The sequence below is a fragment of the Anneissia japonica genome, unplaced genomic scaffold, assembly GCF_011630105.1.
Source record: "Anneissia japonica isolate Jap-2015-1 unplaced genomic scaffold, ASM1163010v1 scaffold1356_len1145284_cov175, whole genome shotgun sequence".
Lineage (NCBI taxonomy): Eukaryota > Metazoa > Echinodermata > Crinoidea > Comatulida > Comatulidae > Anneissia > Anneissia japonica.
The window spans coordinates 79,131-91,233 of NW_022706987.1; the positions used below are offsets into that span (position 1 = coordinate 79,131).

The window sequence follows — 12,103 nt, forward strand, 5'->3', positions numbered from 1 at the left end:
ATATCGTTTCAATAAGTCAACAGACATTCTCTCCGTTCTCATTGGACCATTCATTAAAAAACCAACGTTACACACACGGAATCTTGGTGTTATCTTTGATTCGACATTGCAGATGAAGCAGTACATCAATTCTGTATGTTGTGCCTCACTGATTGTAAGATTGACCATATCAGAAAGCATCTTGATGTTCCGACAACTCTGATTTATACATCACTTCACGAATTAACTCATGCAATAGCCTTTTTGTTGGATTGTCAGTGTCTGAAGTAAAAAAGCTACAACATATACAAAACACTGCTGCAAGTCTTGTTGTACGTGCAAAGTGTCATTCTCACATCACTCATATACTTCATCACATCCACTGGCTTACTGTTCAAGATCGCATAGCTTTCAAAATACTTTTAATACACCTTTAAAGCTCTTCATGGTATCACACCTTCATACATCTCTGAGACAATCGAAAATTACCGTCCATCTCGCTCACTAAGATCATCATCTAAAATGCTTTTACAAATACCCAAGACTTCAGCCACTACTTTTGGCCAGAGAGCCTTTTCATCTGTAGCAGGCTTTGGAATGAACTTCCTCTCCATATTCGTTGTGCTGACTCAGTTGAGTCCTAAGTCCTTGCTCAAAAAACATCTTTTTTCTAAATCATAAATCACTTTTCATGCTTTTTATTCAATTTTGTGATTGTACTGTCTCTTGGAGCCACTATCTTGGCCGTTTTTTCTGAGCACCCATTCGTCTGTGGCAGGTCAAATTTGAAACCTGCTCCTTTATTCGCGCCACCTAGGTAGAGGTCTGGGATTGCGCCAGAGCAGAGGCGGATGGTTGACTTTAAGAGACTAAGCACTGCTTACCACTACACATGTACAGGCCCATAGCTAGAGGGGTTCCTCGTCCGAACCCCCACCTTACCAATAATGAACCCCTTTGCTATTTTTATGCATCCTTCGTTTTTTCAACGGTATATATCTCAGAATCTATTAAAAAATCACTAGCAGAGATCGTGTTTCTGAGGCAGTGAGTGTGTCAGAGAGTGCGAAGCATGAATGTTTATGAGAGTCTTGTTGTCAAGCCACTGTTAACCAATCACGCGGTGTTAATATATATATATATAAATATTAATATATGTATATAGACCTAATACAAAATGTGTATATAATTTCAAAATCTAGACAACATTTGCCAGTCTTTTTAATATAAATATTATAGTATACATTTTAATAATAAAAAGACTGAAAAATGCTGTCTAGATTTTGAAATTATATACAAATTTTGTATTAGGCCTATATACTGTACATATATTATATTTTATTATCATATATTATTATATTATGCAATTAAAGTGAAGTTCTGAGGATCCTACAGAAAATAATTACCTGAAGCCCACAGGGTTGAACTCTTAAAATGATGATTAGCCTCTAGGGAATGTACCAAATGTGCAACTTTTATCTATCGCATTAGATAAAAGTTCCCTAACGTTGAAAGTGATGATGTCACTACTGACTTAAATATATGTTATATAAGCAATTTCACAGTAAGTGAACATGGCATACTAACACACCAAAAAATAGAATACAGAGAATTTAGCTAAACTTTGTTATAACAAAAGATTTCAATGTTTAGGAAGGGCTGTGATAAGATAATCAAATTTCCCTTCAAAAAGAATTACGCAAGTTTGTATATTAATATATTACAAATTTTATTCCCAGTTGTAACAGATTCTTGACATACTTTTGGGCTTAAACAAAATGCAACATCACCAATTTTTTAAATATTTTCTTACTATTACAAATATTCATCAGTTGTATAAACATTTAAATGTAACACATACAGTACTGTTGTAGGTTTCTTTTTAAGCTTCATGAATTTGTTTACATACAAATAGTACTACTATTACATAAACAAAATGCGTTTTTTTAAAGGGTTTTTTTTTTCTCTCTTACTAGTGTTTTACCTTGATATTAGTTTCCAATATAATTCTCATAGAAACAATGAGCTCAGTTCTAGAAATACAATTAAAAAAAATATATACTACATTAGATTTTGGACATTTTTGTCATGATAGAATTTTTAATAGTGAAATATCCAGGCATTTGAGAATTCTGTGGATCCACGGAATTTCATAGTTTTTGAAATCTGTGGGCCCTGTTTTAAATACAATTTCCAAATACAGGGAAAAAATTGGGGAAAAAACAACAAAAGGACAACTTTGCAAGCAGAAATCTTTGAATTAGAAGCTCCAGTTGCCAATGGTACAGTATGTGCTTGTTCAGGAAAGTAAGGTTAAAAAGACAACATCTCAAATTGCTTCACAGAAAGAAGCAATCAAGAGATAATCCTAGGAGAGCAAGAAAGGAAGGAAGGAGAGCAAGAGTAGACAGGTATGCAAATATCCTTCAACAGGGAATACCTAGAAATTAATTTGTGGATTCATTTGTTTCCTTGCAGAAGAAAATCATTTCACCAACTGAAATAACCGAAAATGCAGTCTTTTCAACTTTAGAATTACAAATATTTCTAACTTGAGGGGAAGTCCTCCTCCCATACCACATCTTGCTAAGTCACTACGTTCCCTTGTGCTTGGGTTTCACTGGAGATCAAATTTCCTTACTCACAGGCCTGAATATGTCATTTGTTTTACTGCAAATTATATTTTCATGAAAATGAACAATGATAATAATTAATTTAATGTAAAAATATTTCATTTTAAAGAGTAAAATCTTTTTGTTATGCGTTGCTAACAAATAAATACATAATAGTACTTAATAGAGAAAGACCCCTAACCACCCTTAATGTGTTAGTTTTTTCAGGAGGCGAAACAAAATGTACAAATGTTCCTAATCTTTTAATCTAATATTATTTTTGGCTTTCAAGTCTCAAAAGATGGGAGGGTGACAAGACAGAAGATGGTTCCCAACGTCATTTAAACTTATGTCATTTAATAACTTTCTGCTCTCCTCCAGCAAATATCTGGACCTGCCCTAACACATCATCGCCTTTTTGCAAATACCTACTAAATCGGTTTAGTTATGCAAATAATAAGCCTGAATTTGAAAAAAGCACAAGGGGACATAATCAAAAGTAAATATTAAAGTGACCTTAATGGGGATAGGAACCTGGCCAAATGTATTAAAAAGGGCTTTCCTTATAAAAAAATAAAAAAAAATGTTTAGTTCACTTAATTGCTGATTACAGATGTTTAGGCAGTGGTGGCTCCAGCGAGGGCTAAGGTACAGTAGCTGTAGCCCCACCTTAGCTCCCTCCTTTGGCCAAATCCTGGCACCATTGCATTGTTGGTAGCATAGCAGTGAAGAAAGATGAGAAGCACGACCCACCGGGAGTTTTTGAAAAGCACTGTGACTGAAATGTTGGATAAAGCATTAATGACATACAGAGGTTATAGACCAGAATGGACAGGCATTAGAACTAATGATTCTACAAACATAAATTTCAATTTAAAAAAAATATGTTTTCAAAATAGACTGTTTTCAGTGTTTGCATTGGCCTGGCAGAAACGCTGGTGACGCACTCCACTTAAGCAAAATATATAATAATAATAATAATAATAATAATATAACCAATTTTATGTTTTACTTGAAACTGTTGATCAAACACATCAAAGATGAAAGTGAAAATTTAGTTGACCTATAGTAATAAAGATTTTGAAACAAAATCTTACTGAAACAAACAAATTAATGCTTGGTTGAGTAATACTCATACTTTTGTGTTTGGAGGTTATCTGTTGATCAAGTAAATGTCAAGCGATACTGTATGGCTTTATGATCACAGCCAGACATTTGAAATATGTACTGTCTTAAAATGATACCGATAAATTAGTCCTACAATATTGTGTTGGTTTTGCTGACAAGTTGTTTAGAGCGTTGCCCATATTGGTTGGAATTCTTGTTGAAATGCAATGAAAATGCCGCCCCCGGCTTTATTATCAGATTTTTGAAAGATTTTATTAAAGTGAATGAATGTTGTGAATATTTGATAGTTGTTATTCTCGAGTTTGACAGAAAGAAATTTTGGATATTAAAACTGAGCATGGAAAAGATAGATTTCATCGAACATACACCGTGAGTGACTAGAACGTTCCAAGAGACCTTAAAGTCTTTGATGAAGTATAAAGGATCTTGGTTTAATTTTTGGTAAATCTTTTGAAATCATATTACTTTCGACTACATGGAAGGACCCTTTTACATGTCTTTGGTAAGACCCCATCTAGAATATGCTAACAGTGTATGAACCCCATTCCTGAGAAGAGGTATTATTAAGCTTGAAAAAGTACAATGAAGAGCAACAAAACTTATTCATCGACAGTGTATCTTTGGAATCAACTACTTGCAGACTATTTTAGACAATCGACAGCAATTGTATCAATGAAATTCTGCTGGCCCTGGATTTTGCTTCTGTTTCTGCTGAATAGCTTAAAATGTCTTTATTCTGTTATGTTCCTCATCGCTGATACACATGTTGCTTTTGGCCGTCTGACAGATTCCCTGACTCAATGCTAGTCTGGCTCATCCCGGATGGCCACTTCCAGAGACAAAGTCAACTGAAAATGACCTATCACTTTTTTTTATGTAAAATTATTTATAACAAGGCTAAGAGACACACTAGGTGATTGGATAAACAAAATTACATTCCTCTTAATATGTATTTTTATGCCTTCTCTTTTGTATACCATTTTAGTTGTTTTTTAAATGTCCCTCTTTCGTTTTTCACATTCAATAGGCACCTATCCATGATTTGTAAATTTTGAAAGAATAATGATTAAAGAAATATTGGAAGGTAATGAACTCGAGGAAAACAATCAGCAGATAGTAAGTTCCACAGAGAAACGCAATGTGGAAAAAAGGTGTCAGCATAGGTTTTTGTTTTGCATTAGGAACTAAATGTTGAATTTGTCTTGCACAAACTCAAGGGGAATCAAGTTAATAGTCAGGCTGGATGAACATTTGGCAAAAACATAACATAATTTTAAAAATATATATATACATTGAATAAAAGTGTAACAACAATTAAAAAATTTATCTAGAAAATGCTGAAATAAATTATATATACACTGTAAAAAATTTTGGTGAAAAATTATTTAAAAACAACAATAAAAAAAAAAGAAGCGCTGGAAAACGGTTAAAACTAGAAGACAGTACAGATGATAAGCAACCGAACAAGTTGATTTTGACCACGATAGCCCAAGAAATCAATTTATACACAGGTTTATTTCCATTGGGGTCCTGAAAGCAAACACAAAAGAAAAACTTTCATTCAATCATTGTCAGGTGTAGATCCAGGGAGCACAAAGATTGTATTTGTGGAATTAATTTGGTCTGTTTGGTTTTTTGGGGAAAAAAGTAACAGGCAGGAGTTCTAGCCCTTATGTGATGCAATTGTCCATCAGCACGTATTGTTGATTACTAACAGTAACAATAGCTCAGTACAGACGTCCAACCCACAGACACATTCTTGGCGATACCCAAAACGTACCATACTTTGCCCAACTGAGATTGTGACAGATGCAAGGGTGTAGCCAGCTTACATAGGTAGGGGGTCACCCCATTCCAAACCCACCCCAGCTGGGGGATATGCCCCTCGGCTGTCGCTATGCAACAAGTTCTTCATCTTCCATTTTGGACAGCCTATTTCATTTTTTTGGCTGAGTCTCCTGGACAGATGTCAAGACATAAGTCGGCGAAGGTCAGGCACCTTAAGTAGCTCACGTTGCCCCGTATAGACAGAATTAAGAATTCATGCAGTATTATTTCTAGCACGAGATATAGACATCAGTCTGGTTTACTTTGCATAATGTAACTAGCCAGTCCTCTCCCCAAATGTAGGTTTTCAAGTGGGATGATGGGCAACAGAAGAGAATAATGGGTTTGAAGTGGATCCTTGAGTTTTCTTGTGCATCTATGATCAGCGCATTATGTGATAAGAAATGTATGTAATAATACACTTTGCACACCAACCTACATTTTTAGATAGGTAGGTTTGAAATCCTTGGCATTGGATTACTAAATATGAAATAGTACTCTATTTTATGGGCATTCAGTCATCATCTATGCATAGAACATTTGTAAAAGATAATATAACAAATTCCCACTGACATATATAGTAAAAGTGAAGTAAAAACTTTAGATGGTGTCATCTTAAATATGATTAGGAAATTTAATGTGGTGTTTGATTATGAAAGATACTATAAGAAATCACTATGGGATATAATATTAAAGGCTTGGAGAGCCCAGGGTGCGTACACTTGAACATCTTACAATGTGAAAGCTAATTCACACAAATTTCTTAAAGGACCTTAAGGTACTTTTGATGGACATGTCATTAAACTACTTCTTTGAAAGTGCTTCCCACATCAAAAGTCAATTTTCCCTACAATGATCTAGTGTAACACCATACCTGATCCATGCTTGCTCAATCTATCGATTGTTGTAGTAAAGCAATTTTACAACTTAATGTGACTTTCAGATAAAAATGCCATATTTCTGAAAAATACAGTTCATTATTAGGACTTGAAATATGTTTATTGAGATGTTACACTAGTGACCTTTATGGCCCTGCTGTCACACCTCGTCGATTTGACACTGTACCAGTTGACACTGTACCAATAGGGAGCTTTCCATTGCACAACGACGGTAGGACGTAGAACGTAATGACGTCACTAAAAGTCAATCTGCGTATGCGAGAACGTTAAGGTCACCTCGTTGAGTAGATTCTGAAACGCAGTTTGGCCAAATCTACATATGAAGAGAACGCCAGGTAAGACAGGTAAGACCGTCACGCATGAGTGATTCCGTTCTAGCATCGTGTCGTCGCACAAATCAAAAGCTTTCTAATAGAGCCATGAAACCTACTGCTTTACTGAGAAATTCTAAATCAGTTATGCAGGTCCTGACATTGTATATTGAAATATTTCCTCCATACTGTATGGATTCTTAGGCCGCATTTTAGAAGCACAACACTCAAATTTAATCGGCTCATATTCACTGCGGTGAAGTGACCTCCAGAAGGCCTTGGTTATCATTTAGACTCGCTCATCTTATGAGGGGTAATCAATAGGCCTACTGCACCTTTGGTTTTTATGCTTGTATGAGTCTGAAATATAATTATTAACAGATTACTGTACTAGTTTAACAATTTTACAATTTAGGATGTAATGGTCATTCATTTTTTACGACACACTTTTCCTGGTCAGCCTGAATCCAGCTATCTGAGACCAGTTCAATAATGGTTCGTTCCTGCTTCTTACCAGCTGGCAGAGAAATCTACAACCGTGTGTTTTAGATCCAATGGGAATATATTTTATATGCAAAACACTAATCCGCTATGCTACTCTCGCTCTTAAACAAAAATGTTGCAAGAAGAATGCCTATGAGAATATTTTTAGAAGAGAAAAATCCCAATTCATCAGGGGAAAACATTATGCATTTTTTACATATTAGTAGATTCATATTCCTAAAATTTGGGTATACACTTTATCCTCATGTTAAATTTAGATATTATTTAAAATAAATGTTTTTCTTTATTTCTATTATGCCTGCCACAGCCTTGAAATCTTAAAAAATATAAATATATATTTTTTCCTAATCATAATTTAAAGCATTTAACCATTACATACTACACTGTTTTCATTCACCAATCAAATTTAAAATTTTATATTTTATTATCTCCTCTGTCTGGATGTTTTTGGCAAAACCATTTATTAAATAAGAAAACAAAATTTAATTTTTTTTTCCACCCTCCTCTGACGATCTTTGAAAAAATAAGTTCGCGAAACAAGGTATAAATAAGTCTTGCCTTTAAAGTAAAAATCTATGGGGGTTTATAGTTCACTGAATGACACATTTGATATTTGTTCTTTCACAAGGCCTTATAATTTTATTATCCTATGGAGGAAACCTTATAGCCAAAAGAATTAAGTCAGTTCTTGTCAGGTCTTGTAAATGAAGATCAGCAGGAGTCATGTCACAAAAATTCTTAGGCGATACATAAGATCAATTTATGTTATACTGATATGAAGTTAAGTAATCTCTTAGGTCTCTTGCATACAATAATGTTTCTCATACATTTATAAAAGGGAACACTTCTTGGGTCTTAATGCTTAGGTTAAGGGGCACTAGCTTACAAAGGTGATTTCAAGTGATTTTTAACTACTTGACCATGTTTTTTTTTTTTTTTTTTTTTTTTTTTTTTTTTTTTTTTTTGGTGGGGTCGGGGGGAGCAAACTTGCAGGGTATGAGTAATTACCTTCACATCTTTAGGTATGCCTCTGATTTCCAGGCCTATAGAGATATCAAGTTTAAGAATCCAGAGGCAGTGCAATTAGGGGTGTGTTGTTGGCAGTGAAAAATGGTGCATGTATATTAATTTGGTATGGGAGTAGTAATGGTTGGTAACAATGGGATAGTCATAGAAAAAAAAAATGTGATACAATAAAATGAATTAAAAAAAAACTATGGTTCATTTGTAAAATCTCCTGCCACGTTTACAATCATAACCTACGTTTAATCCCAAAACAGAATGATGTATTACAAATAAAACTCAAAATATATGAGTCTTTCTAACAGAGAAATTTCCACACATTTCCATATATCCTGTCAGTTCAAAGTTACACTAACATTACTATAGAGTTGAAGTTAAGGTTTGAGATGAGATTTGAAATACTAGGTTCAAAAGTTTACATTGTGTGATATTTTCTGCTTCTACGGTGTGTGAGCAACAATATCACAAAATATCATTTTCAAAACATTCAATTAATGTTCTACGTAGAATTACTTTTTTGAGGTCTCGCCACAAAATGAGTCTCATGGTTAGAAATTCAGAAATTGAGTTTGTATTTTATTTGGGTCATTTGGTCTTTGAATGGCTTCCCTACCATAAGTAAATCCAGAGATGTGAGCTTTAAAAGTTTAGGTGTATAAGAACCATGTTTTGAGAAAATCACCCTCAAAGATCCTGTACAAATAATATGACAGAATTCCAGAATATGTGCAGAGAACACTGTTTTGGCAAGAAAATTCACTTACAAAGTATACAATCATAAAATATTATAAGTATCAAGTTATTCAAAAACATTAAAATCAAAAATTTGTAAAAATGTTGACTTTGGCCTGTTGGTGAATATCTCAATATGATTTCACCAACGATGCATCTCATTTCGTGGTGAGACCTTACATTTTTTCTAACCCGGTTGAGATCAGAAGTCTTTATGATCACACAGTAACACCTTTTGAAGTTTTGTGGTGTAGTTGTACATTTACAGTAAAATTAAGGGGGATGTATGTATATGTATTCATTTTACACCCAAAAAACACCTCCCTAGAATAAACACCACCTTATCCCTCCTCAAAAACCCTTCTCAACCATAAACTCCATGGGCATTTATTTGAATGTGTACAGTATTTAATTTAATTTTTTTTATATATATTTATTTCCGTCCACTAATTTAACAATATGTGTTGCAATCCACTATGTCATTAACATACCTTATACAATGTGTGTTCTCTTTTTACTCCATCCTCTTGTATGAAGATCTGCTATATTCTGATTGAGATTGCTTACCAGTCAATGTCCAAAACAAGCTGAATTGCATTGTAAATTTAGGGACCTTTAATTGGCTTTATTTATAACTTAGCTTTAAGGAGTAGATGATTTATATTGTGTACAGTATGTTATATCTTCAATAACCAATATGATTTGTGAGTAGAATTGCAGCAAAGGTAATACTAACTCATAATTCAGGAAAAACAAATTAAAGAATGAAAACTATCGTGCATGCCTGCATTATATATTGTGTTTTGTCCAAAACTATTAAAGTGTGCTGTTCATGATCAATTGTGTCCATAATTCATGTGTAGTATGTCTGATAATATATTAAATCTCAGTCATCCGGTTTTCACTGAAAAAGAATCACTTTATTACTCTACCACACTTCTAATATCTCTTAGATGTTCAACATTTAATTTTGATGAGTGATGTGTCACTGCTGCTTTATATCTAATTTAAATCAATCAATCAATCAACTTTTATTTCAGATATTATATCCATATAGCACACAAATAAGTATAAATATATAAGCACCTTACATCATGTTAACCATAATCTAGAATGTTTTAAAACATGTACATTTATGCACTTCACAAGTATATTTGTAGAGTTATCAATTCTAGTCAGACAGTTAAAAACCGACTTTCTCATATATTCACTAAATGATGGTAAGCCAGTGGTGACAAAGAGATCACTAGCACTGCAAAACTTAGGTTTCTTATAGAAACATCCTAAGGCAGTTGTTACAGCATACTTTCAGACATTGTATAGTTTTTTTTTATTGTAATCAGACCATAAGTTTGAGCGATACATATTTATGCAGAAACTATTAAATAACACACACTTGGTTTTTTCAGAACAGTGATTAAACCGCCTGCTAAGGACGTTTCCCCTGACACATGTAGATGTATACTAACGCATGACATCAGCATTGTCTTTTAAATCATCTGATATAATGTGACTAAGATATGTGTATTGTACTTACATACTCAAGGGGTGTTTTGTTCATTAAAGTTTAGGACAAACACACATTGTTATGTTGTTATTATTAATAGGATTATTATTTATCTTTATATTACTATTTTCTATCACGGTATTACCATCGTCATTGTATGTATCAACTTTATCAACTTCATCGTTAAGAATTGAAAATCTGTTTTCTGAGTAGTAATCAATCAATAAATTAGAGTTAACATCATCTTGTACTACTATATCTCTATTTTGTATGGAATCGGCACATTCCTCTTGGCCAAACCTCTAACCTTTGCAAATATTATGACTTTGTTTGTGTCCTTGTTGTGAGCAAGCATGACATACAATTGGCTTACCATGGCGACAGTTTTTCATCGAGTGATTGCTTTCCCCACAAAAGTAGCAAGCGTTTCTTGTATATGGATGTTGATTGTCCAAAAAGTGTCGCTTCCTTGTGTTCCAGTGGATCGATTGCGTGTAATTAACTGATGCATTTTGGTGTGCGTCTTGAGAGTGACTGTCAAATGAGTATTTTGTTGCGTTCCTATTGTCTGCTAGTATGTTCTCTAATAAATAATGATTGTTGGGGGTAGGTCGTATTTGTCTTTTGGTCTGGAGTTTATCAACTCGTGGTTGATGGCTTGCATTGTCTATCCTAGGGCAGATAGTTGAAACAATGATCTAGTGTTTGGTGCTTTTGTCTTAACTTCCTGAGTATGGTACTGCTCACTGGCTTTGTTTGCAAGATCAACGCTTACACAGTTATTTGTACCACAATGTACAATAACGGCATTCAATCCATCAAGGGATTCTGATTTTAGGGCTTCTGTTACATCATTGATTTTTGCCCCTGGACGGCAAATTACCTTGGTTTTAGCTAAGCCTCGCTGTTTGACATGCTTAATGATTGAATCGCCAATAATTATGGTGCTGGGGCGGTCATTATTGTTGGTTGCGATAAGTTGACTGGTTTCAAGTTGTTCTATGTCTCAGATGGTGAAGAATTGCCTTTAATATTGTTCAGATCTTTGGATAGTTCATTAATATCTTTCAGCAGCTTTTCATTTTCCTTTCTCAAATTGAAATTGACTGAATTTGCTTTGTTAAGATCTTCACTAATTTGTGAAGATACATTTAGACTTGTTGGCATTATAAATAATGTAATGAGACTCCAGGCCTGTAGCCAGATCATTTCAAGGGGGTTCTCTGGGTGTGGGGTCCAGGGGCCTGCCTAAGGGCCCCGGTTGGGTGGGCCAAAGCCAGAGCAGTGTTTGTGTTTAATGGGTCTATATAATGTTATAAAAGCAGTTATGCTTTGAAAAAGATCTATGTAATAAAAAGGTGGTAATAGAATAAAATTAGAAAATATTTTTTGAGAATTGGCATGTTTAAATGTCACCGAAAGACAAAAAAAAACACCTCATCACATAATCAAATATCAATACTGTATACTCAACACATTTATTATTATAAAACAAAAAAGCTATTATATATATAAAAGTAATTTACAAAGACTTATGTACTGTGCTTCTTTATAATATATAAAACATTTAAGAAGTGTTGT

At 34.0% G+C, this 12,103-nt stretch overlaps 1 protein-coding gene across 1 annotated transcript in view; it reads left to right on the forward strand.

Annotated features, from left to right (window-relative positions):
• Window positions 1-6,759: 6,759 nt before the first annotated feature.
• Window positions 6,760-12,103, forward strand: part of LOC117106246 — a 41,643-nt gene continuing 36,299 nt past the window's right edge. The window contains exon 1 of the mRNA XM_033247602.1: window positions 6,760-6,780. Coding sequence (XP_033103493.1) covers window positions 6,765-6,780 — 16 coding nt within the window. The 5' untranslated portion in view covers window positions 6,760-6,764. The remainder of the gene's footprint in view (window positions 6,781-12,103) is intronic.